This window comes from Bombyx mandarina, chromosome 15, assembly GCF_030267445.1.
Source record: "Bombyx mandarina strain Sakado chromosome 15, ASM3026744v2".
Taxonomy (NCBI): Eukaryota; Metazoa; Arthropoda; class Insecta; order Lepidoptera; family Bombycidae; genus Bombyx; species Bombyx mandarina.
The window spans coordinates 12,647,457-12,675,276 of NC_143221.1; the positions used below are offsets into that span (position 1 = coordinate 12,647,457).

General features: G+C 35.6%; 1 protein-coding gene across 6 annotated transcripts; it reads right to left on the reverse strand.

The window, feature by feature from the left end:
* Positions 1 to 516: 516 nt before the first annotated feature.
* LOC114250326 (choline-phosphate cytidylyltransferase A) lies at positions 517 to 27,805 on the reverse strand. Of its 6 annotated transcripts, none has more exons than XM_028184151.2 (9): positions 27,492 to 27,805; positions 27,220 to 27,406; positions 10,434 to 10,656; positions 8,352 to 8,449; positions 4,341 to 4,503; positions 3,511 to 3,680; positions 1,839 to 2,062; positions 1,386 to 1,450; positions 517 to 1,119 (listed from the first exon to the last, which is right to left on the reverse strand). In XM_028184151.2, the coding sequence occupies exons 2-9, from the start codon at positions 27,358 to 27,360 to the stop codon at positions 998 to 1,000; spliced, it is 1,206 nt and encodes a 401-aa protein (XP_028039952.2). In that variant the 5' UTR covers positions 27,361 to 27,406; positions 27,492 to 27,805; the 3' UTR covers positions 517 to 997. The 6 variants fall into 6 exon arrangements, with proteins under 6 accessions (XP_028039952.2, XP_028039954.2, XP_089589464.1 ...); XM_028184153.2 differs by having other exon boundaries at positions 1,378 to 1,450; XM_089733338.1 differs by having other exon boundaries at positions 27,656 to 27,729.
* Between the last annotated feature and the right edge of the window lie 15 nt (positions 27,806 to 27,820).

Sequence of the window (27,820 nt, forward strand, 5' to 3'; positions counted from 1 at the left end):
TTTTTATTACACGATGTTATTCCTTCACCGTGGAAATCAATCGTGAACATTTGTTGAGTACGTATTTCATTAGAAAAATTGGTACCCGCCTGCGGGATTCGAACACCGATGCATCGCTCAACACGAATGCACCGGACGTCTTATCCGTTAGGCCACGACGACTTCGACCAAGTCGAGTATGCATTGTTACTGACAATGATGTCAAAGTTAGAGCGAAGTGGACGAAAAAAGTTAAGATAGCTGACTCTACCACCAGGTATAGCTAGTTAGGAAGAGAAAGTTCAGCAACACTCAGCATTTCACAATGTATAAGCGAAACTATTCCTTTTAATGAAGAAGAGAGTTTGCTTGCGGTACAGATTGTTGACATTATTTTTGAAACCAATTGAATCAAAATTATGAGTCTTCATTTTTTCCAACACCAATATCTTTTTTCAATATTTAGTTTTATTTAGTAATAGAATGTAGTTAACTTGTTTTAAACAAAGGTTTAGGTCAAAAAAGAAACACACTGAATGAGATACTGATACGTATATTAAATAACAAATTTGTATTTCATAAGCACCTTTTAATCGACCATTAAAAAGTATCATTTTATATAAATAATATCTATGAAATATTTTTTTCTGCACCAAAATTTACATCGTGTACTAGGTGCGAATAAAAATAAAAGGAAATCTGCAATTTCCAATGAGAACGAAAAAAAATAAAAAAAAAGTCCTAAAAACAATAAATACAAATTATAAACTAATAGGATTAAACACATCCACTCCATTGTACTCAACCGCACTCGCACATTGAGGTGTTACACACGCACACTATACTGCACAGCGTAGGCGACTCCGAGGTGGAACTAGTCTGTGGCGGAGGCTGTATATCACTGCCTCCTTGGGCTGACGGAAACTCGCATCACGACACCAGATGCCGCTGTTCCGGGGACGAGTTTGCGTACAAAAATACGTTAATTTACGATCCGTGTTGTCGGAGAGTGCGGCGCCTACAGGTAGGGGCTGGAGTCTTGGTAGTCGTCGTCGCTGTCGGAGCCGTCGTCCGTGAGGTCGGTCAGCTGGCGCGTCGCTGGCGTCGTGGCGTCGCCAGAGCACTCAGAGCCCGATGCATCTGCGGAAAAGCACCGTGGTTACAAACTACACACAAGACTATTCGAACGTCGTGTTGAAAACGTAGTGCCACACAATATTTACTACTTAACCATATGAGTATCTATTAACAATGTTAATTATTTTAAAACCATTCCATACTCGAGACAATTTATAAGGGGGCGAAATAAATAATAATTTAATGAGATCAATGTAGTTTTGGTGCGCGCTCTATAGTATAGCACAGAGCGCGTGTTGCAGGTACAAGCAAAACAATTACCCAGTTACCTGCGTGCGACTCCCAGTCCGGCTCCCGACGCCGCGCCTTCGCTGGGGGAGGAGACACCGAACTTCTGTCAAAAAAAAAACAACGTATTTACTACTTTACTGGTGGTAGGACCTCTTCTGAGTCCGCGCGGGTAGGTACCACCGCCTTACCTATTTCTGCCGTGAAGCAGTAATGTGTTTCGGTCTGAAGGGTGGGCAGCCGTTATAACTATACTGAGACCTTATCTCAAGGTGGGTGGCGCATTTACGTTGTAGATGTCTATGGGCTCCAGTAACCACTTAAAACCAGGTGGGCTGTGAGATCATCCACCCATCTAAGCAATAAAAAAAACTAAGTGTTGATAACGGGTTGCATTGCGTGCGCATTCCTACCGTCAGTGACATTTATTGGCGGACGGACGACTCAGTTAAAAATGCGTTGACTATTATAGTAACAAATATTGTTGTATTTACCTATACAAGGGCGAGTGGTCTCCGTTCTCGCTGGGAGGCGGCGAGCCCCGCGGCGAGGGCGGCTGGCTGAGCGCCTGCATGAGGCGGCCCTTGGAGGACTCCCAGATGTTAGAGAGGCGCCCGTCCGGGCCGAACAGCAGCAGAAAGGCGTCGATGAGCTCCCGAGACTTCTCCTCCCACTTCGTTAGAATATCTACGCGTTTTTCACCTATATTCGTCATGACCTAAACAAAAACGACACCCAAAAATTATTAAAATTAAATCTATATCTATCTCTATATATATATAAATGAATTGCTGTTCGTTAGTCTCGCTAAAACTCGAGAACGGCTGGACCGACTTGGCCAATTTTGGTCTTGAATTATTTGTGGAAGTCCAGAGAAGGTTTAAAGGGTAGATAAATATGAAAATACTCGGAATTAAATAAAAATAACAACGTCGGACGGATTCTTTTTGTTTGTTTTAAGTTTCTTTTATACAAAAGTTTAGGTCTTTTATTTATCGATTGAGGCACTACGAAGTCTGCCGGGTCAGCTAGTATTTAATAAAAAAAATTACACATTCGTAATGTAAAGGTATGTTACCACCACCACTGCATTTTTTTTAATATCCTCGTTTATTTTTCGAACCAGTTTCAAGAATGTGAGATCAACGGCTTAATTTTTTTTTAATAATCAGGTTTATTATATAGATAAGGTCATAGAACTCTGTAGCCTTGTTATTTTTTAAAAGATAAGTACTGTTAAGGTCACGTACCCGAGTATATTTAATTCACAATGATAAAATGAGAAACTAAACATTTTACTAATACACTTTTTTTTTAATAATTATTCAAATTTTATATTTTTAGTTTTTGGCCTTTTTATCTTACAACTTAATCTATTTGGTAAAAAATATAAGGGTCTGATTTAGTAGCCGAGTGTAGCTCATCTAAAATACATAGGTACATATATACATACATGAATACATATGAAGGGAAACTTTAATAATAATGCATTGAAATATTCGAGGTAAAATTAATATACCCTGTTAGGATCCAAGTAATCTTAAAACATTTGCATTTTTAATAAGCAAATTGTTCTCTTTACTTAACTATACAAAAGTTGTGTGGTGTGGGCCTAATATCCCATTGGTTCGTAGAATACGGCCAATTTTGCCAGACAATAAAAGGGATGTACGTTGTATTGTCTATGGAAAACGATGACTACCTCATACAAAATGGACGATCATAATAACAAAAAAAAACAAAAGATGCATTATTTTAAGAGCACCTATTTTTTTAAACTACCTGTGCTGATAGCATTGTGAGGCTATTTCAGCTTCATCCTAACGTGTAGGTGAACTCTTGGGACTCAAGCCGGAAGTGTTGCTAGCACTGGTCGGAGGAAGAGCAGTGCTTCGCAGAATCTACCACCGGATCGGAAACGCGACCCACTGTGAAGATCCGGCGAGAAACTCAGTGGGCTGTGTCTATGGGTTAATTTACTCGCCGAGCCCTTCGTCGCAAGCGACGGGTTCGACGAGGACGGTGACCGATGCTTGAGGTACCTAAAAGCACTGTTAATGGATCGGGAGGATCCGTAATGACGCGTTTAGGGCGACGTCGACTGTTTACCATTCGGTCTACAAGATCGGGTATAACACCTTCTCTACTTGATATTCTTTTACATACCTTTTTTCCTTTATCTTTAAGTTCGTCCATTTTGTTTTGTAGTCGAAATTTCTTCTCGTTTAAGAATGAAACGTTGAGCTCCTTGGCCGAGTATCCACGCGCTAAATTCCTTCTAACGTATATATCGTAGTCGCGTACTATCCTCGCGACTATATCCGATGTCGAAACACCTTAAACGGAAACGATAAATAATATTAATTGGCATTATATTTTGGCACTTTAGGCGAAGAGCCCTATGCCCGATGACAAAAAAAAATTAAACACTGTCGTTGCTAAGTCACGACCCAAAAATACAAATTGAAATTGAATTATCGCTCCAGACACGGATTGACAAAAACATGTCGTAAAAAAATGCAAGTACCTAAGCGATGTGACACCAATGCCTAACGACGGAGAACATTCTCGAAATCCAATTGTTAAATATAAAAATCTCGTTTCTAGCAATAAGTCACAAACATTCTCCTCTTCTTTCTCTCCACCTTATCCCACTAGGTGAGGTCGGCGCAGCTAAGTTTTCTCTTCCATTCTCTTCTATCAGCCGTCATCTCAACATTTACTCCTCTCTCTCTCTCATATCTTCATTCACACACTCCATCCATGTCTTCTTCAGTCGGCGTCTTCCCCCTCTAACCTGCACTACCACTTCCATACATCTCCTAGTCACATGCATATTCTCTCTACGCATCATATGTCCATACCAAGCTAACCGTCCGCTCTTTAATTTGTTGATTATCGGGGCAACTTTCACACTTCCTCTGTCAACAAGTCACAAACATTCCTAATCCGAATAAAAATAAATTTAAAAATAACAATTCATTATTGACTCTGACCTTCGGTCCTTTGCGTCGCCACGAACATGTCCTTCGCTTTGATCATTGCGTACGTGTCCTCGCAGTCCTCGGTCGTGTACGGGATGTCGTCGTGTGCTAGAAAATCGATCTTGTGCTTCTCCAGAAACTCTTCGTCGTACTCCCACGGAGCGTCTCTTACGACCTTACGAATAAAAACAAAAACTGTAGAACACTATTAAAATTTAATATTGTTTTTTTTTTATTATTGCTCTAGTCGTATTCAGGTGTTGCCAGGTGGTATCAAAAGATTCATTCATTGAATGAATCTCAAACAATTTTTTTTTGCTTATATTACTACATAATATATAGAAAAGAGCGACACCTCACACGGTAAAAGTAGTCGAAAAAATTATATTAAACGTGATTTTAAATCATATTTTAAAACCGTTTTGTTCGTAATTCACAATAAATAATATCAAAAGCAATTGCAATAGTGTAATATCTAATTTAAGAATACGAAAAAAATATCAAAATTCTTGTTGAGATTACAAATAATATTATTACATCGTTCGGCAAATAACGCTTACCTATTAACAAATAGCACTTCGCAGAATCTACCACCGGATCGGAAACGCGACCCACTGAGAAGATCCGGCGAGAAACTCAGTGGGCTGTGTCTATGGGTTATATTACTTGTTTATTCTAAAACTAGCGACCCGCCCTCGCTTCGCTTCGGAAACATTAAAACACACATGAAACAAAAAAAAAAAAAAAAAAGTAGCCTATGTTCATCAGGAACAATGTCGGCTTCTAATGGAAAAAGAATTTTTCAAATCGGTCCAGTAGTTTTGGAGCCTATTCGAAACAAACAAACAAACAAATCTTTCCTCTTTATAATATTAGTATAGAAAAACATGTCAGGTTTGTGAGTTTTTTAAGAATCCTATATAAAGCTGCACCGGTGGCACAGCGAATCCTTATTATTGAAAGTACTTAATGCTTCATTGAACGTTGATTAATTATCGATCATACATAAGTAATATAATTATAATCAATTTATTTCGAAAATTTGCCACTCCTTTATTTTGCATACAAACCTAAAGTATATTTCCTAATGGTAATTGTATGATACATCAGATATTAACAACAAGGAAATTTAAGAATACATATTTATTGATTCTTAAACAAAACGTAACTTGTAAGTAACTTAATTTTGACTCACTCAGCTTACCTATCCGTAGTCACATTATATTATATTTTATTATCAATTATTAATTATTAATGATATATAAATCTACAGTGATTTTTACAGATGTTCCGTTATAACTACTGAACCATGCATCCGATTGACTTGAAACTTGGTATACATGTACAAAATACATGTATTAATGGATAGGCTAATATTTATATGAGTGTTAGACTCCCTAATAGTAATAACAATAAATAATAATGTTGACTTTAAATGCCCAGCGATGCGGGCGAGTACGGCTAGTTATTAATGAAATTAAAATACTATATTCTTAATCAATCTAATTGTAATCTATATATTAATACGTGAAGCAAAAACTTTGTATCCCTTTTTACGAAAATTGCGCGGACAGAGGAGTATGAAATTTTCCACACTTATAGAGAATATAGAGAAGAAGTGCACAATGCTAATATTTTTTTAAAATAATTCATAAAAGATACTTTAAATCAATAAAGAAAACATTACACACACTACATACCGTGTTTTTGACGCACACACGCATGTGACGCATGCAAACTATTTATTGTCAAACTTTTGTTCTTGACGTCTGTGGTCAAATTTAGAATAGATTAAATATTGTTTGTCTTTATTAAAAAAAAAAATTATAGTGTAGCCTTGGCGAAATTTGTGATTATAGAAGTATAAAATACAATCATAATAGTGTACAAACTTACAATTCCAATTAATTATAGTCGAATTTCGACTACTGCGGGACCTCTAGTAAAAATTCATACTTAAAATATTTCGACTGTCGTCACTTTCATCACTAATATAGTTTTCATTTCAATTGTCTGTCGAAATGTATCTTCGACGTATAATCAAGTACTTACAACATTCGTTAAACAAAAGACGATTGTTCCACGTTACTCATGTATGTACGTAGGCGTGAAATCTATTAGTCGAGTTTTAAAACAAAAAAACTTACGTAATGTATGATTTTTAAGTATAACTAATGAAAGCAAAATGTATTTGTCGATAGTAATCTGTCCAATGTGGGTAGATTGTCAGCAAAAAATACGCAGATAACAGTTTGTGACGTCACCAATTAAAGGCGGTAGAAATGGCGAAATATTCCTACTAAATATTTAAAATATATGTTGCTAGTTACATCGTTCTGGAACTAATTTCGAAGCAGTTAAATCTGGTTGTGGGTAGTTAGATGGAGGAAAAAAAAACACGCAGATTGCGGGCTGTGACGTCACCAATTAAATGAGGTAAAAACAGCGAGGTGTTTCAACTAATGATTTAAAATATACTATTTTACAACGACGTTCTAGTACAACTTTTGAAGCAGTTTTAGCTAGCCTACAAAAATTACCTCGATGACAGTTGTTTCAGGTAAAAATCTTTAAAACAAAAAAATCTCACCAAGATATATAAAAAGAAACCAGTATTTTGGCAGCGAAAACGATGTCTATAAAAGTTTTACCAGGACTCGCATTTTTGTTTTTTATTAAAAGGCTTGTTTTTACAAAAAATCTGCATATGCCCTAGGAAAAAACATCTGTGAATCGGCTTTGTAACCAGCACGCTTAAAATATGTAGGGCAAAGGGAATTCTAGTCTTTTATGCAGCTAGAAATCTTTTGATGTAACAAAATTATCATAACTGGTTATTACTGGTGGTAGGACCTCTTGAGAGTCCGCGCGGGTAGGTACCACCACACTGTCTATTTCTGCCGTGAAGCAGTAATAAGTTTCTTTTTAAAGGGTGGGGCAGCCGTCCTAACTATACTTGAGACCTTAGAACTTACATCTCAAGGTGGGTGGCGCATTTACGTTGTAGATGTCTATGGACTTCAGTAACCGCTTAACACCAGGTGGGCTGTGAGCTCGTCCACCCATCTAGGCAATAAAAAAAAAAGGTTCACAGCTATTCATTTACGCCAGTATTAAATAAGCATGGCTTAGCTTCACTCGTTATTTGCAGAACGATGTTATAATATTATTATTATTTTTATTTTTATTGCTAAGATGGGTGGACGAGCTCACAGCCCACCTGGTGTTAAGTGGTTACTGGAGCCCATAGACATCCACAACGTAAATGCGCCACCCACCTTGAGATACAAGTTCTGAGGTCTCAAGTATAGTTACATTTGTAATTATCAATATATGTTAATATTTGTAATTATCAACAAGAATATTATTACTTTTTTGTATTCTTAAATTACATATTTCATTATTGCAGTGACTGTTGATATTATTTATTGTGAATTAAGAACAAAACGTTTTTAAATAAGTTCAAGATCACAGAATAGCAACTTTTGAAATTAAAATAAATAAAAAGAAATAGACCATTAATTGAGTTAGTTATAAATAAGATGAAACACGAAACATACCTATTATTTTTATAAACGACTCATTGTATATTACCAATATTTATTTATCACCTAATTGACGTCACTGCTTGTTGTTTTTTTTTTAGCACAATATATATAAAATATTTCTAGTCTGAGCGATTATTTAACGCAATTGAGATTTCGCCTTCCTTTCTCAAAGTTATTGCAGAAATTTTTTATTTATTATTTATGTATTACTCGTTCTCAAATGCGTCGTTAAGGATAAGTATCAATAATTTTTTCTAATGTCACGTAACTTTTGCAAAGAAAAAATTTTTTTTTTGCCGTGGGAATTAAATGTATATTTTTTTTGGGATAAAAGGTATTAGAGCTTATGACAATTTTCTCATCTAAAACTATAACTAAAAAAAATGTCAGTTCGATAATAAATTTTGATTTGTAAAAAGGCCAAACAAACAAACTTTCACGTTTATAAAACTAATTAAATTTTGGATTTACGTACCTCATCAACGTATCTGCAATGTCGGACGGCTTCGTACCTCTCATCTTCGGTCATAACCGTCCTGCCCTTGCGACTGTGCGTCAGCTGGTCACTACATACTGGAATATAAAACGTTCTATTAAGTCTTTTACTAACACAAGACAACAGCGCACGTTACAATTTAGTCGCATTATCGAACATCCTGTTTAAATACAATAAATATAAGACAAAACAGTTAAATAGGTTTTACTCCTCCATTGGCATTGAGTTAATTAAACAATATCACTAGGAACTTGGTCATAAGAGCGTCGTCCGTCGCAATACCTCCTACTATATAAAAAGAACGCATAGTTTATCAGCCGACAAATATAGATAATAGGTGTTAGGAGACCGCTTCCGAAAACGAAGATTTGTACATACAAAGTTGTAAATTTTGGGGAGCGCGGTATCAGCGCCGCGACCCCCGCCACGCCGCGCCTGTTTTAGTGTTGATCCGAGCATCAGCTGTTTTTGATTTTGTGTTTCATTGCTGGTTTTTTTTAAGTAATGTATTTTTTATGAAACTATCGTTTCATTTAGCTATACTACCACAATGGAGCGTAAATAATGCTAATAAAAGGTTTAAAAAGTATGATATTTTTTTTTAAATCAGGATCGATTTTTTTCCGTCCCATCATCAAAGGTGTCATTAGTACTATCGTCTGTTTTCGTTTTCGGAAGCGGTCTCCTAACACCCAGTATGTATGTGTTTACAGGAATACGCCCTCAGACAACGAGTCTGCCGATTCGTGACTTAAATCACTTTCTAGGAAGTAAATCAAAGTGTACAAGGCCACGGTCTGAAGGCCCGGCGCGGCTAAAGATAAACGACCGATCGAAAACCAATCCGCACATAGATAAAAATTATTAATTATAATGTTTTTTTTTTGTATTTGAACACGTGTGCCCGGTATCATCGTCCGACTTATTCCGACCAATCAGAGACTCTCGCTTTGAAGACGTAAAGTTCTCAACAACACTTGTTACGATTAAAATATTATTGATTCAATGGGGTGTGTGAGTGCGTGATACATTTCTCTACAGTCACCTGGCGGCAGACTTGCTTATCATTTAAGTGTTATCACCTCTTACCGGCTTAGGTAATTAAGCGGTCCTTATTACGTACGACATAGTTATGCAAATTGCGTATTTTTATATGAATGGAATGTTCACAAAACTTTAATGAATTTATATTATTTTAAACAGTCGAACGATGTTTATGTGTCCGGTCATGGAAATAATATGCAATTGTCGACAAATCAACACATTATTTGTCGTTCGTGACCACTAAATATCTACTATCTATACTAATATTATAAAGAGGAAAGATTTGTTTGTTTGTTTGTTTCGAATAGGCTCCGAAACTACTGGACCGATTTGAAAAATTCTTTTTCCATTAGAAGCCGACATTGTCCCTGATGAACATAGGCTACTTTTTTTATTTTTTTATTTTTTATTTCATGTGTGTTTTAATGTTTCCGAAGCGAAGCGAGGGCGGGTCGCTAGTAATATATAAATCGGAAATGTTTGAATTGAATGACAATAAAAAATGCGAGTTTAAATCGTAAAAATAGTTTTAATTATAGTCATGGAAAATTCGAGTAAATTTTATAGGTAGTTTTAGTATAGATGAAAAGTATTATATTTTCATGTCTTGGCCATGCATATGTTCAGAATACATACGTAGGGAGTACATACGTATCTATCAGATATAAATATGGATGCTTTAAGTGCCCAGATTGGTTTACAATTATTTACTTATTCGTGTTAACGTAATTATTCAATACTTTACTTAGCTTTATGAGTACAAATCGTATATTGAAATAAGTATGAGCAAATCGAATCGAATTCAAAAAATCGTGTATGAAGGTTTGCAACAAACAGTTTGCACACAAATGTTTGTTTAATTTCAAGTTGTTGTCAACTATTGCACTGTCAAGGTGACATCTGTCATGTACTTCTTGTCAATTTGTCAATGTTTTTTTATGGTTGCTTTGGCGGTGCAACTAAATAAATAAACACAAGAGACATCTGTGAATTACGTGGCTTCATAAATTCCCTTACCTCCTACGATTAGATAAACATTAGGGAAGACGGTTTTCGCTTGTTGCAATTGCCTGGCGTGCCCCTGGTGGAACATGTCGTAGATTCCGTCCGAGTAGACCCTGACCTTGCGACCCGCGGTGCCGGCCAGTGCCGCGGCGCGTGGTATCCGCCCGTAGTGACACGAATCCCGTTCAGCCAACGCCATGGGATCCGTACTGAACGGGGCCGCGTGTCGTAGCGACTGAAACAACAACATTCGCCATTACAATGCAGTCATTGTGTTTGACAAACTGGTGGTAGGAACTCTTGTGAGTCCGCACGGGTACGTACCACCTCCCCGCCTATTTCTGTCGTGAAGCAGTAATGCGTTTCGGTTTGAAAGGTGGGGCAGCCGTTGTAACTTACTTGAGACCTTAGAACCTATATCTCAAGGTGGGTGGCGCATTTACGTTGTGGATGTCTATGGCCTCCAGTTACCACTTAACACCAGGTGAGCTGTGAGCTAATCCAGCCATCTAAGAAAAAGAAAAAAAAAAGTTTGACGTAAACTGTAACCAAATCCTGCTCGGGCCACTACCATTAACTTCCGATCAATCTTCGCTGATACTACTACTTTTCTAAACCAAACTAACGATAATATTTAAGTCCTCCTCAACAGATCCACGTAAATAATTTTCACCACTGAGAAGCATCGACAAGAAAGTAAGGCTTGTTTTTTTTAAAACACTTTCGCTGCTATCGGTGTTTATAGTCACCCACCACAATATGCCGCCTGTACACAACGTGTGACCATATTCACAGGCTAAAAACACTGCCTATAATTGCATAATTGGTGACGTGTGCATTTTTCAGTAAGGAGCTCCGTTTCGCGCGAAACACTTTGCAGCGAAGCCTGTCGTGGCGAAAGGGTTAATATTATTGTAGGTATAGAAATGGTAAGTTATTACGTAAATCTCTCCTACCTAAGCCTCATACCCGATATGGTGGACCGAATGGTAAATATGCGACCTAAACACGTTGTTACGGATCCTCCCGATCCATTAACGGTGCTTTTAGGTACATCAAGCACCGTCCTCGCCGAACCCGTCGCTTGTGACGAAGGGCTCGACAAATAAATTAACCCATAGACACAGCCCACTGAGTATCTCGCCGGATCTTCTCAGTGGGTCGTGTTTCCGATCCGGTGATAGATTCTGCGAAGCACTGCTCTCGCTAGGGTCAGTGTTAGCAACACTCCCGGTTTGAGCCCCGTGAGCTCACCTACACATCAAGGAGAAGCTGAAATAGCTATCAGCATAAATAGGAAAAAAAACCTAAGTTACTTTGAGTAATCCTAATAACTACCCGAACACTACACGTCTTACATATTTCTGTTGCAAAGCTATGATGTGTTTTGTATCGAAGGCTAGTAATTCCAAATGAGAATTCGTCTTGCAAAAAATGCAACCAAAAATAATACCGATTTGCGTAACTGTGTGTTAGACTTAACTATAAAAAAAATCAGATTTCGAGATAATTATTGTTAGAGATATTGTTATCTATTTATTAAATTACCTACACCAGATTATATGATAAAAGTACGCATCTATATTTATACCAACTACCAACTACCGAGCTGGTGCTATGACCCCGAAGTGGGTCTTGGCCTCCGACAATAAACTTTGCCATTCATCCCGGCGCTGCGCAACACCTTGCCAGTCCGACACTTAGAGCTCCCGTAAATTTCCTTCCACAGCGTCACAGCAGCGGTACTTGGGCCTCCCTACGGGGCGGCGTCACTCCGGTACACCCGTGTACACCCGTTTCACAGCCCGATCCTGCTCCATACGTACTACATGTCCGAGCCATCCGAGCCTCCGTGCCTTCATCTCCCCCAGAATATTGGTGAGCCAAATATCTATATTTATAGATATATATTAATTATGTATGTATTTATTTATTTAATATAAGTAAAATCCTGTCATGCTTCACTGCGGTTTTCGTGTAACAGTTTGTGGGATATAGAGTAAGAATTTGTCATACGATAAAATAAGCGTGTTAAAATAGGCTTAGCCTTTACTCAGAAACAAACAACACTAGTATAAATTCTTCGGTTATCGGCGAGTCGTAAAATAATAATAACCAAAACCTCATTTACTGTTTAATCTCACGTTAGCGACTGAGAATCGTTTATGACCACGAAATAATAAAAAAAGAAATTATTAAACTGGTGACTAAGCCGCACAAGTAGTTTTAGTTTAAAATTTCAAAATAATCAAATGGAGGCGCGAACACAACATAAACACACGAACGTGTCTAAACCCAATTATTAAATTTCTCATTACCTACAATTATAGTTAAAGGCACAACACATATTTCTTAGAACTAGTAGTCCCGCAGTAGTCGAAATTCGCCTATAATTAATTGAAATTATAAGTTTGAACATTATTATGGTTCTATTGTCAAATACTATATATTATTATACTTTTTTATTCACAGATTTCGTCAAGATCACACTATATACAAATAATATTAAAGATAAACAATACTAACCAATTCTCAATTTGAGCACAGACTTTAAGCCATAACAAAAGTTTGACAATAAATAAAAGAGTATAAATGTGTGTGTATCATACACATGTTAGTGTGTGTAATGTTTTTTTTATTGATTTAATGTATTATTAATAATGCACAATTTAAAAAAATTAGCATTCTGCATTCATTCTCTATATTCTCTACAAGTGTGGGAAATTTCATAGCCCTCCGTCCGCGCAATTTGCGTAAAAAGGGGTACAATTTTTTTGCTTCACATATTAATATATAGATTTATTAGTGATTTAATATTCATCATTCATGTAGTATTTAAATTTAAAAAATTAGCTTCTGCGGACTACTTGGCAGAGCCACAATGAAACCCAATTCATTCAACCCAAGTTCAAACATAATAAAGTTATTACAATATCAAATGAAGTTTCGTCTCGCGTGTTCGAATGTAAAATTAGCGGCAAAAGTAAATGCATTATTTAATTTTGATAGATTAGTGTTTATCTATTATTATTTTCATAGGTCGGCTAATAGATATTTTTACTGCAATGTTTATCTTTAAGGAATACGAGATTATTTATATGCTCCTTTTGAACTTATTGGATCTCGGATTGCTTACTGAGTTTCTCGTCGGATTCTCTCACTGGGCACCAACCATTACCTGGCCATTACCAGAAATAGGTAGATCTTCAACATATAACGCGCTTTCGGTTCTGAAGAACGAGACAACAGATAATTCAATTGAGAGTGCGGCTTCATAGGTGCACCATGAGCTCTGCCTATAGACGCTATAGAAAAACTGCAATATTTTCATTGTACCTAAACGAATTATATATGTAGCATTGAGCTATTTACATGTCCGTTGTGTCAAGGTTCAAGCATCGTGCCATTAGCAGTCCGCTGATAACAGAGTGGCGTGATGTTTCGTCACTATTTTAATATGTCCGGAGTAAAATCCCGGCTCGTGTCAACTGTTCAATGTTATTCGTGATATGGTAGCTTTACTACGGGCATAGTGAATATCATAGCGTACAAATAAATCCCGAAACAGTCTGTTTTGTTAGCTGCTAATACTATACGTAGATACTTTTATAACTTCAAACATAGGACGCTTTTAAATTTTTTAGGTCGGTCATTTTTTACTGATAATAAGGCATCGCGTGGGACCCTACGGTTCAGTACTTACTACCAGCCTGCCTATTTCTGCCGTGAAGCAGGTAATGTGTTTCGGTTTGAATGGTGGGACAGCCGTTGTACTATAAAAACTGGGACTTAAAACTCATGTCTCTAGGTGGGTGGCAGCATTTATGACTAGTCCATACTTCCATACTAACATTATGTGAAAGTGTGTTTGTGTGTCTATCCCTTTTTCACTTCGTAACGGATTCAATGATTTATTTTAAGTGATAATTTTATATGAAGGTAGTAATGATAGGCTACTTTTTATCCCGAAAGTAATAAATAAATCGTTTCATTCTCACGGTACCTAAACCACTTTTCCTTGAGCACGTATGCGAAACCGCACGTAAGGGCTATGGCTAGTAAATAAAGTTATTTTTTTCTGTCACAACGCAAATAGAATGTCACCGAAATTATCTCAAAACAATATTATTGATTAATTCGTTTCCAACCAGGGGTACTGAGCTCATTGCATGTGTCAGTGTTCTGAATTATTTCGCCGCAACAACAATTTTTAGTTTAGTATAACAATTTTTTCATATAATTTTACATTTTGAATCCGCAGTTCAAAAGAAATTAGTATAAGTAGTATCTTCTACGGTATTCGCCAGACACAGACTTAATTAAAACTACATTTACGTTTTAATAAAGCGTATTTTTTTCGTATTATTGTCATTATAGCCGACTTAACCTAATAGGTGTATGGCTCTAGTAAAGAATAAAAAATAAAAAATAAAAATTGTCATTATAATAAATATCTCCGTAGTCTCGAAGAATTTACAGTGTTCATATATTTTTTTAATTGCTTTGATGGGTGGACGAGCTCACAGCCCACCTGGTGTTACGTGGTTACTGGAGCCCATAGACATCAACAACGCAAATACGTCACCCACCTTGAGACATAAGTTCTAAGGTTTCAGGTATAGTAACAACGGCTGCCCCACCTTTCAAATCGAAACGCATTACTGCTTCACGGCAGAAATAAGCAGGGTGGTGGTACCTACCCGCGCGGACTCTCAAGAGGTCCTACCACCAGTAAGAAGTTTCGTGCCCACGGATAGATTTTTTTGAAGTGAAAACTTCTTTAGAATCGTTGTGATTTCAAACCGGATGCAACGGAAAAAACGACAGGTAAGAGACACAAATACAAAAATGTGTAGGATGAAGCCAGCAAAGAATGAGACAGAAATATAATACAGCGCCATCTGTGAGATTTTTTAATACTAACGTGTGTATGAAGGCTCTTGTAGTGAATTTTAATTTAGGATTAGACGTGAAATTAAAATATCAATTCACAGAGGGCGCTACCTTACAATTATTTACTAATGACAAAATTTTACATATACTTAAGACGTTTAGGATAATTGTATTTTAATTTTGGAAGGTTTCACTTCTACCACGTGTGAATTGCACACATTTTGTTTTTTTATAATCGTTTAGTTACTATAAATGTTAGTTAGTTCATTCTGATCCACGTCCAAAAGTACCACGTGTACTCGTAGTGGGGAAATAAATACATTGGATGTGACATTACACTAAAATTACGATTAACACGTTTCTGTAAGAAACTAGGTAAACGCGCCCGATAAGTCTTTGTTATAAATTTATAAAAATCAATATTAACGCGCTGTAAGGTACGTGTGTAAATGTCGCTTTCCAAGTGATTTCTTTTTTTTGTAAAAGATTATATACATAAATTTTGATATGTCAATTAAAAAAAATCGAATTTAAGATCGAAAGCATATTTATTATTTATCAGTTTTCGCTTGGCAAGTTTCTCTGTTCTTATCTAAAAGCAAGCTCTACGAAAAGGGTAACGACTTCACCAGATTCTAGAATTTGCGAAAACATCCGCTTCGGCACACTAATAATTTATAATCGAAGCCCAGTCGAACAATACACATATTCCATCAAAAATCAAATCAAAAAGTTTTGTCCTGCAAACACATTTGGATTGTGACGTCACTGGACTCCGATAATTATTTAACAGCAGGCGGGACGTAAGCTCATTCAGACACAAATGCGATAAAAAAAATGCATACCTAAAGGTAAACAACAACGTTAGAGTGAGGTATTCAGGTTAACGTGTCAACAGGTAGGGCTTATTCTAATTAGTTTAACTATTAACTGTGCCACGTCAAAATGTGTGAACATTATAATTAATTACCTATTAGTTTTAATATAATTAATTTTACATCAACACCTTCGGTTTTAAGTCCAGTCTACTTTTACAGCGATTCGGCGCTCAAGTTTGAAGGGGAAAATATTTTAAATATCCTCCAGTTTCGTATATCCTTAAGATGAGCTGTAAGATTCAAGTTATGACAATATACATCAATATGACAATATTACCATTTACAAAATATGTTTACGAGTAGGTATTCATTTGTTTGTACAATATTTCATATTTTATCTACCCATGATCGTGGCGTTTGCAAGTCCCGAAACATCGGAAATTCATTAAAACTATAATTTGTGGTAAGAACACGTTATATATGGATAATTATCTTTATAAAATTTTCTACGTAACGAGTAAGTAACAGGCACAAGAGAAATACAAAATTTTATTTTAATTTTAAAAGAAATGAAATTAAATTGAAGTTGTTTTATATTTTTACGAATTGATACATTGACATAATTACAGGATTTAGATGATACTTAAAATCGCGATGAGACTTAAAATCGCACTCTCTTGGTTTCTTTAAATCACAAACGTTCTTGTAAGCAATGGAACTACAGCCTTGTCTAATATTAAATTGCAAACGGCCTTTTTATTGCATTTCTTACAGTGTTTTTTACCAGCAATAACTACGGAATAGTAAACTCAGTAAATATAAACCAAGAGCCCACTGAGTTTCTCGCCGGATCTTCCCAGTGGGTCGCGTTTCCGATCCGGTGGTAGATTCTGCGGAGCACCGCTTTTGCTAGGGCCACTGTTAGCAACACCTAATGGTTTGAGCCCCGCGAGCTCATCTACACGCTAGGGTAACGCTGATATAGCCTCTCAAGGGTATCAGTGTAGGTAGGAAAAAAAAGAAAACAACAACCAAGTTAAACTATTTGATAACAAGAGCTGGCGATTATTTGTTAACCGACTTCTCTAATAAATTTTTCAAACTTCCTTGAGGACGAACATGTATTAACGTTGCGACTGAAGAAAATCTAATACATCACTTAAAGATACGTCATAGAAACGATTTCTCGAAACAGACTTTGTCGTTTACTTCCTAAGACTTTTGTTTCAACGTTAAGTTTACCAATTTAATACTCTCGAAATTTCGAATTATTTTTGCGAGAATTGAGTGATTTTTTTTTTAAATTATGATGAGATAAACAGTTCCCACAAACGTACTCGGGTTTCAACTAATTAAAATTACATTACGTACCTAATAGAATTCGTTTGCACATTTAATATTTGGAAAATATTTAAATCGTTTGACTTTGTAAGACCGAAGCTGAATATCGTTATAAAAAATAGCTATAAGAATATATTAGTATTTAAATTGCTTCTTATACGTCATTTATAATTAATACGAAAAATATTACTCTTTAACTTACTAAGCACGGAACGAAGTTCGATATTTTATTTACTTACACACAATTATAATGACGTTATTTTCGATTTGAACAAACGAAAACAAGTGTTCTTCAGTCTGAAACATCTACTAGACATAGAGCACTATTTTTTATTTTGATGACGTAGATTCACGTCAAGAACTTACGTCAGAAATCGCACAACCCGGAGATTGTTAAGTTTTAATTTTAAATCGGGAAATACTGTCGAACAACAGTTCAATAATACCGTAGGACCTATTATAGTTTTTCCTCAACTCCTAATACTAAAGTAAGAAATGAATGATACGTAACAAGAAAAAACCTAATATTGACTATTTTTAGTTTGAAGGCGACCGATAAAGAATTCTTAGAACCGTAACAATCGGTCGGTGGTCATGAATAATATCGCAAATGTCAGATTTCCGATCGATCCCCATCGATCAGATGCAAATATACAAGCAATTAAATACTATTTTAGATTATTTCAATTATATAAATATGCTGCAGCTATAGTTCATAGACCTACATTGTTCGCGCCAGACGTGGGTTGGTAAACTTATATATTTCCTAGTCTCTCTCTCTCTCTCGGTCGATATCCGCATAACGGTCTGAAGTAAACTCAACTATGGTGAACTATTACCGTTGCATTGCAGAGCGGAACTAGATCTTTAATTTTCATTTGTCTGCCGAAGTAGGGTAATATTTTATGCATATTCTTACCCGACTGTCGAAAGAGGATAACGTTTTTCAATTGTCTGTTTACGGATGTGTAATTCTTTAACACCGACTATAGGTCTAGGCTTTGTCATTAAATTACGGGGCATAGGGTACATTATTACAATCGCTTGTCCGCGAAACGAAACAAGGGGATAATAATTTTTGATTATTCATTATGTTCTATAATTAAAGGTAGGACTTTCAAAAAAAAATAAACCAACATGTATCCTTTAAAGAACTAATATCTATATAAAAATACTTATGTTTAACTTCTTGGTTTTATTCAAGATGCATTCTTCTAATTTATATTAAGTACCTACCTATATTATATTAGAGATACTATTTAGATTGCTTTTCCTATTTTAGTTAGTAATAATAACGCAGTCGTGTTTTTTGTTTGGTAAAAATATAATTTATTTTATTCATATCCAACGTTTACAAAAGGCCACAAAACAGCATTTCAGCGTGAAGGTTGTGTAACTTTAGTTTCACGAAAACAATTCAAAAGAATGGCATTCTGGGAACGTTGTAGTTTTTTTTACATGTTTTAAAAATATTAACATGTTCAGTTTTTATTTTGTCTATATCTATATCTATACTAATATTATAAAGAGGAAAGATTTGTTTGTTTGTTTGTTTCGAATAGGCTCCGAAACTACTGGACCGATTTGAAAAATTCTTTTTCCATTAGAAGCCGACATTGTCCCTGATGAACATAGGCTACTTTTTTAATTATTTTTTTTTGCTTTCATGTGTTTTAATGTTTCCGAAGCGAAGCGAGGGCGGGTCGCTAGTATTACATAAACGTTTCCTATGTCGATTGAAGAAGGTTCAAAATTGAAATTATTACACTAATTTTAGTGCAAACTCAACGACGGAGACGTGGATAAACTTGATCAGATCACTGGTCCATAAGCACAGCCCACTGAGTTTCTCGCCGGATCTTTTCATTAGGTCCCGATTTCGATGCGGTGCTCTTGTTAGGGCTAGTGCAACACCGTCTTTACCATAAGGGCACACGGGGCCCGTGCCCAGGGCCCCCATTCTCAGGGGGCCCCGAAAGACCGACAATTTCTCTCACACGCTTATTCTCAAAATATTTTTGTCGGGCACATTACACTTTTTTCACAAATCGGTAATCAGAATGTATTTAAAAGGCATATACTATACCTATAATAGAGGATTTTGCTCAACAGACATCCCGAAAGAAACCGTTATCGAAATCGTAACCAAAAAACCTGCATTCTAATATCATTAATGACATATTATATCATACTGTATTTGATTACCTATAATAAATGGTCATACTCAGTAAAAAAATGTTATTATAATTCGCTTTTTTACTTTCCAAAAGGGCCTCAAATTATTGTGTGCCCAAGGGCCCCATCCTAGTTTAAGACGTCCCTGGGCTAGTGTTAGCAATTCCTACCAGATTGACCCTCGTGAGCTCACCAGTTATTAGGTAGGAAAAAAAAATATTAATCATATTAAATCGAACGACATATATGTCGTTGTTGTTTTACAGATTGAGCGTAATCGGCATTTCGAAATTGTTAAATTTTGGTAAATAGCAAAACAAAAAACTCCCAAAAAAAATAGTTATAGTTGCTTGAAGTCAATAATCAGTGTGTACAAACTTTCGAAGGGTAATAAAAAACGAATGCAACTAGCTAGACTTTACTCCTGGCTTACTTAGGATCGCTTTCACTTGAAAGTTTTTGCATATTTTAAGTAATTCAATTTTGATGTAGTTAACGTCAAAGAAACGCACGCATAAATATTTAAGTTAAAAACAAGATTGTGGGCTTTAAAACCATAATCAACGTATTTCCGTCATAAAATAAACGTTAAACATTAAAAGTTAATATAGAAAAAAGCACTTACAACCGATTCCGTGCATTCGTGATTTACGTATCCATTTATTTTGTATCCGTTTAATGAATTTTCCAGCTTCCCGTTCGTGTGTCCATTTGTTAGCGGAGGCATCACTGCTGATGACATCATGCACAAAATCTTCTTTTTTTTTACGTAAAGTTTTTGTATATCTAACACTATATCAAAAAATGTTCTTGCATTATATTTCACTGTTATTACAAAAGTAAAATTTCCGAAGCTATCAAAATGTTGCTTCAGCAATGTCACGTAGCAAACGTCAATGTTTTCGTCCAATCAACGCTTTAAACTTGAAAGTAAAAAGAGTTGTTAATTGAATGAGCGAAACGAGTGTGACCCGCCAGCTGAGAACCGTGACTAAAACGATAACAGGCATGGAGTCGGCGTGAGGAATGTTTTTAGTATAGAGCGCTGGGTGTCGCCGGGCGTGCGCGTGGGGAGAGGGGAGCGGTCGATGGTGGTGGCGCGATGCCGACGTGGAGACTCGTCTGACACGCGACCGTCCACGACTTGTTCCGAAGGGGACTTGGTGTCGCCCCAGGTTTTACATCATCCTTTTAAACCAGATTCTAATATTTTTTAACTACAAATTAATTATGGTAAATTTTAAAAAGAATTTGTTACGCCAACGACATCCTTGCCTTAAAAATCTCCAATAACGACCTAGCAAAGTTTTTGGTGGCTAAATTATCAAATAACTTGATTTTACGGTAGCTTACGGTATGTGTGATTCTATTTAAATTATTATTCACAACAGCGTTACTCAGTGTCGAGATTAATTTATGATAATAACGATCCAACTTCTGCATCATACAAGTTGACAAGATCATTTCATGAGTCAGTCACGGTTTAGGTAAGCATTAATAATAAATGGCCAGTTCAATTGTTCACTTTTCTCTGTAGTATAAATTTCAATTATTTACAATGTTCGTACTTTGAACGCGTCTTTTAATACTTACGCAATGTCAAATGACATAACAATCAAATAGTAATTAGATAGTGCTTTAACGATAAGAAAATAGAAGAGAGAACCTTAGAGCCATTATCAGTCAAATGTTCGAATTCGAATAAGCAACTTTTTTCGACGCGATTTTTTTTTAAGAAACTTGTTCGCCTGTGTCTGCTGTTGCCTACGCTCTGAATTATCTGCCCTTGCACTACATTGAACGGGGACTACGTCAATATTTGCATTGGGTTTTCTGTATTACAGTGCCACAAAAACTGCAAAATAGAGAATTCTTTATATACATCTATATAATATACTAGCTCACCCGGCAGACTTCGTAGTACCTCAATCGATAAATAAAAGACCTAAACTTTTGTATAAAATAAACTTAAAACAAACAAAAGGAATCCGTCCGACGGGGGGGAGGGGGGGGGGGGTTTACACATTAAAGGAAAAACAAAATTGTTATTTTTGTTTAATTCCGAGCATTTTCATATTTATCTACCTTTTAAACCTTCTCTAGACTTCCACAAATAATTCTACTTACAATAACTAACTTTTTGCTGACTTTCATGTATATTTCATATATATCAAATACCTTTTGATGTGCTAAAATTTTTCGTAGGTCACTCAGGTATATAAGTTATCTAAAAATAGTTATAAATAGGCATCTACGCATATAATTTCAAGAAGATTCGACAACTTTCTTCAAATATTGTAAATGTCTTATTAAATATGAATTTTATTAACTTATTTGTTTGTTAATTATAGTATTATATTTTGATTTGCAATTTTTTTCTATCAATGTAACATGTAATCTTGTGTTTTTCGAGTAATTAAAGTGTAAATTTTAAAATAAAAAATGGTATATAATAATTACAAAAATATATTCGAATTCGAGTTTTTTTTCGATTTTTTGCATTTTCTGAGAAGATTTACTATAGTAACATAATTTTTTTTTTCACCATCGGAAAGTAGAGATTTCAACGAGCAGAAGACATACCAACTTTTTGAAAAAAGCTGATATTTTGACGGGTGAATTTTCGATTGAAAATTAGGGTCCTTTTTCGATATTAATTCAAAATAAGGTGAAAAAATAAATATTTCTAATCAAATAAATTACAGCGTATTTGAGATATAAAAAGGTAAGTTTTCAGCAAATTTCGTGAAAAAATATTTTTTTTTAAAAAGATAAAAATAAAAAAACAAAAACTTGGTTTTTTTATTTTTTTACATAAATTTTGAGCTTATGTGAAAAAAGTGTAAATACAAAAGTGTTAGATCTTTTTATTACCTACAACTTTGCCATTTGACTTTTTTCCATAGGACTTTTATTTTTGCCGGAAATCGAGAAAAACCGTTTTTTTACCCTAAACCTACCCTCCCAACCCCTTCTCGACCTCAGATCGCCCGTAAATTATTTTTCCTTTCATTTTTATAATATTCCCCTCCTTTTGTAATGGGTTTCCTCCTACTATTATTTTGTTTGGTTTTAAAAATTATCGACACTGGTCTAAAAGGCCTGGAAAGAGCGCGAATAATATGAAGCGGTTCGAATGTTGAGTTTTCAAATAAACGAGTGTCGCTATGATCTAGAAGACTAAAGAAGTCGTAATTCTTATCTCTTTCTCGCAATAACAATGCACGGCGCATCAATGACACATCATAAACCGCGACGGCGTGTTCGCTATTAAATAAACATTAATAAATGGATATATATCTCAAATATTACCTAAAGAATAATAAGGAACATAAAAGTGTATCATATTTTATAAAAAGATCGACAAATGACACAACTGCAGTTCTAATGGCAGGCAGCATTCTCTGAGTATTATACAGACGTGCTGCAATCGCCAGCCCTTCTTTTCTATCTGTAGGGCACTGTGCAGGCCCAACACAAATCTGTCTATCATCACTTTACCGAGGATAGGGCGCATTGTAGACCGTAAGCCGTCAACGTCGCCCAAAACACGCCATTTCGGATCCTCCCGATCCAGTAACGGTGCTTTTAGGTACCCCAAGCACCGGTCATCGTTCTCGTCGAACCGTCTTACTGGTGGTAGGACCTCCTGTGAGTCCGCGCGAATAGGTACCACCAGCCTGCCTATTTCTGCCGTGAATCATTAATGCGTTCCGGTTTGAAGGGTGGGGCAGCCGTTGTAACTATACTTGAGACCTTAGAACTTATATCTATATAGATGTCTATGGGCTTCAGTAACCACTTAACACAAGGTGGCCTGTGAGCTCGTCCACCCATCAAAGCAATTAAAAAAAACAGCTTAGGTAAGAAAACAAAAAATAACATGGGCCGTGAGTTCTTTGACTCTATAGACAGACGTTCACAAAATTCGAAATTTCTAGCACCAATTTCCAATCTTTAGAGGTACAAGTCATAAATTTAAAATAGACACAATGATGTATGGATATTGATTATTTTAAATATACAGTCAAAATTTAAAATTTATTAAATTTCAAATTTTAGTTTTGTTCTGGCTTAATAAATTTTCTCATATGGATCATTTTCCAATAATTACAAAAGGTGATTAATTAGTCAAACAAAGACAAACTGTGACATGAAATATTTTCTTTTTTTTTAACATAACTATAAAGTTCGACCCATAGATAACCCGCAAGTTCGACCTGTACGTATGTAACCACGCGCTTCTAACGTTTGCATCTTCGTGAAATACTACAATTTTGCTTTGCTCTGATGGTCGAAACATCGAGTCCATCTGATGATATACCTAGAAACTGACCCTTGAATGGCTACGAGTCAGCTCATCGCTTTTCGGCTACCTGGAACTACTTGACAAGCTCTCCGATTCGATTCATTATTGTTTACACAAGTGAATGCTACTCATTGCGGAAAAGCGACCGAACGCAAACTAAATGCATTTGCTAGTTGCCATACAAAGGTATTAACCTTATTAACCACCCTTATTATGTTTTTGAAGTCCATGTCACGAAATTATCTTTTTTTTATTGCTTAGATGTGTGGACGAGCTCACAGCCCACCTGGTGTTAAGTGGTTACTGGAGCCCATAGACATCTACAACGTAAATGAGCCACCCACCTTGAGATATAAGTTCTAAGGTCTCAGTATAGTTACAATGGCTACCCCACCCTTCAAACCGAAACGCATTACTGCTTCACGGCAGAAATAGGCAGGATGGTAGTACCTACCCGTACGGACTCACAAGAGGGTCCTACCACCAGTACGAGTTTTATCAGTTAAAGTGAACAGATTTTATAGGCAGAGGCTCGACGTGTCTCTGGCGTTTGCAACGTCCATGGGCGACCGTGACTGCTCGGTTTTTTCTATTTTGATGTATGGAATCGAAGTCACAACTGTATTGCAAAAGGTCTATCACATCTTTCAAACTGGAACGCATGATTGCTTTGCGGAAAATTTTAGCATGACGGTGATAACTACCCACCCGTTTCAACTTACAGTGCGTCCTCTACCATTAATAATTACGCAAATCATAATTATTCATTACACGATGTTTTTCATTCAGGCATCGCGGAAGGCTAATATAATAAAGTGGTGCTAAGTACATCGTTTCTTTTTTTGACTGTTTTTAACTACTGTTTTTCTGCATATACAAAAACAAACTGCCAAGGGATTGTGGTTATGCTGGTAGATCAGTATGACGTCTCGACAGAGTAATTGTTATAAAACAAATGACAACTTTAAATAAATTAACATAACAATCAATCAAGATAGCAGATTGATTGAATAAATCAATCAACTCTCAATGGTTGACTTGAAACATTGATGAATCATGAAACCACGTAGTTATATATTTAACCAATATAAGTAACCAACTAAGTAATGCTTTAAAAAAGTGAAGATTCGCTGTAAAATACATATATAGTTTTATTTAGTACCAGATCATTTACACTTAAAGGCAACGACCGGTCTACTAACCGACTTTTAGGTGCCAATATTTTAAATCACTGTTCACTAAGATCACACCGGATCTTTTGTACGCGCTTACGACAAAAATTTCGTGCTGTGCCAAAAACCAGGACTGACAAAAACATGCTTCGACGTTTTTAATTAACAAATCGGATGTTAATGTCGACGAAATGATAGTGTTTCTTACGGTTTCAACTATCACGCACGTGTAATAAGGTGAATTCTTTATATTAAGTTCAAGGTGATTTTAATTGTGGACAGGCAGGCACGAAACCGTATCGTGATAATAAACTTGTCCGCGGATTACGCAGTTTGCGAATCACTGTCATCAGTGTACATTAATTATTAAACAAATAATTTTGAGATTTTTCTACTAAATAAACAGATAAAAATCTTTGATTACTCCAAAACTAATGCAATCGTATTAAGTGATAATAATCACATGATCCTCCTCGTGTCTCATATATGAATTATTATTATAATACGTAATTATTATGCGAACACGACGACGCATATGTACGTATTAAGAGGTATTTGAATGAATGACGTCAGACACGGTCACTGATCAGACTGATCACGCCACAATGTTGGCAGCAAGCCCAGTGGTGTGATAATATTTACTTTCGTTTATGTATTGGAGGCATAGTTCACAATACAACACATTTATAATTCATAATCAACAGTGACTCGTAAATATATACAGTACATCATGGCTATCTTATTGAACTGTTTATTTATCAGGTGATATTACTAATAGATACTTGGCTTTTTTGTCAAAGTTGTTATGGTGTTCTAATTATGAAAAAAAAAAGAAAATGTAAAAACCCTCAACTTGATCTTTTATTATTTTTTCCTAATTAGGTTTTTAGAGATACACAGCAAAGTAAGGGGACGCAGTTCAACGAGATGGTTGAGCAAATTTTGATCTTGCCTGAACATCAAGCTTCACAATGTCCTCCATAAAGCCAAGGATCACAGCAGATTGAAGGTCAATTGTGAATGAGACAAAGATGCAGGGAAGGAATTACAGCCCACAATAATGACGAAACTGAAGCATAGAAGGAAGAGGTCTTTAACAACATATAAAATAAGAAATGTTAGATTCCATAGTGGAATGACAAAAAAATCTTGTAGTTTATTTCACTTCCAATCTGTCTGTATGTCAGTCATTTGATTAGTCATGGTACTGGATAATTAATTACATAAATAGATGATAAATATGAACCATTATAGTAATGTATAGAAATAATGGTAAAAAAATGGACTGGCATTTAAGGCATGTAATTGAGGGATGATCAAAGAATTTGACTGCACATGAATGTGTTATGTTTCTCTATCTCAACACTATAGAATTGGATTTTTGTAGTTTTGCATAATAAATGTTGTCTAAATATATCTAAATGAGTCCCCCTCTCAAAGGCTGTAATGAAAAATTTATTTCACTTACGTAAGGCCTGACCACATCATTGTTAGGGTACTTTCTACACCACGTTAAGTGTTTTTTTTGTAGACAGCTAGCTTTTGCCCGCGACTCCGTCCGTGTGGAATAGTTACTTTGGCATTACCCTAAATTTTACCCCCAATGAAAATATTTAGAAACATTCTTTATTGGTGCTTCACTTGTATTGGTCTTACCGTGATGTTATGTAGCCTATAGCCTTCCTCAACGTTATTTAACACTGAAAGATTTTTTTACATCAGACAAGCAGTTCCTGAGATTAGCGCATTCAAAAATAAACAAACTCTTCAGCTTTATAATATTAGTATAGATATGAAGTTTGTTCATAAAACTCAAAATCTGCCTATTTCATATAATTTATATACTTTTTCTTAAAAATATGTTTATGTCTATTACTTTTGAAAGCCTGACAAGATCAATGTGCACTTTTGAGAGTTTGAATGTAAATAATGTAACTTAAAGTTTAATCTGAGAATACACCCAATCCAAATAAATAATATACCACCCGTTTACTATTTGTATATTATTTCTGAAGTACTCTGTAAGATGGAAAATGTTCAAGGTTCACACATGTATATGAAATATGAAAATAATATCTATGAATACTTACCGGTAATGGCTCTATTGTAACTTGACTTGTGCTACTGTTGAAGCTGGTAGTGCTTCCGTTTTGACTTTCAGTGCCTCCGCCTTCCCGTATTTTCGAATCCATTTCCTCTTCAGTGCTTGGCCACGTCCTCTTTCGAGACATTATATCACATAGCCGAACTCTTTGGTACTATTGACCAAAAGTAACCCTAAAATTAAAGTCAAATATATATGTAAAATTCTTTTGTATAGTAATTCCCGTACAAAGTTGAAAATGAATCAAATAAAAATTACCTAAACGTGTTGATGTAACTTCCGAGTTTATTTCAGACTACTATTTAATAAATTTAGCTATTTGATTGGTGTCCTTGTTTAGTGAAAATATTTTTCAATTCAATTTTCTTTCGATATTGTTTAGGGGTGCTCAAAAATTAAAGAATAATCAAAATTTTAATTACTTCCAAAACGTCTGTTACGTACTATCATCTGTTTTTTTTTTGGCGATTTGGTCTGCCGGATGAATGACAAATTATGGTGATTGTGATGAAGTGGCATTTGACAGATAAAAATGATGTCATTATTTAGTAATAGATAGTTTTATTTTCCAACTGAAAAGGCAAAGG

Bases quoted from the DNA above. Each gene is read 5' to 3' on its own strand.
- LOC114250326 (XM_028184151.2), bottom strand. From the start codon at position 27,360: ATGTCTCGAAAGAGGACGTGGCCAAGCACTGAAGAGGAAATGGATTCG. The intron at 10,657-27,219 runs GTAAGTATTCAT...TTGTTGTTTCAG, and splicing joins TTACAATAGAGCCATTACCG to TCGCTACGACACGCGGCCCC. The intron at 2,063-3,510 runs GTATGTAAAAGA...GTTTTTGTTTAG, and splicing joins TTAAAGATAAAGGAAAAAAG to GTCATGACGAATATAGGTGA.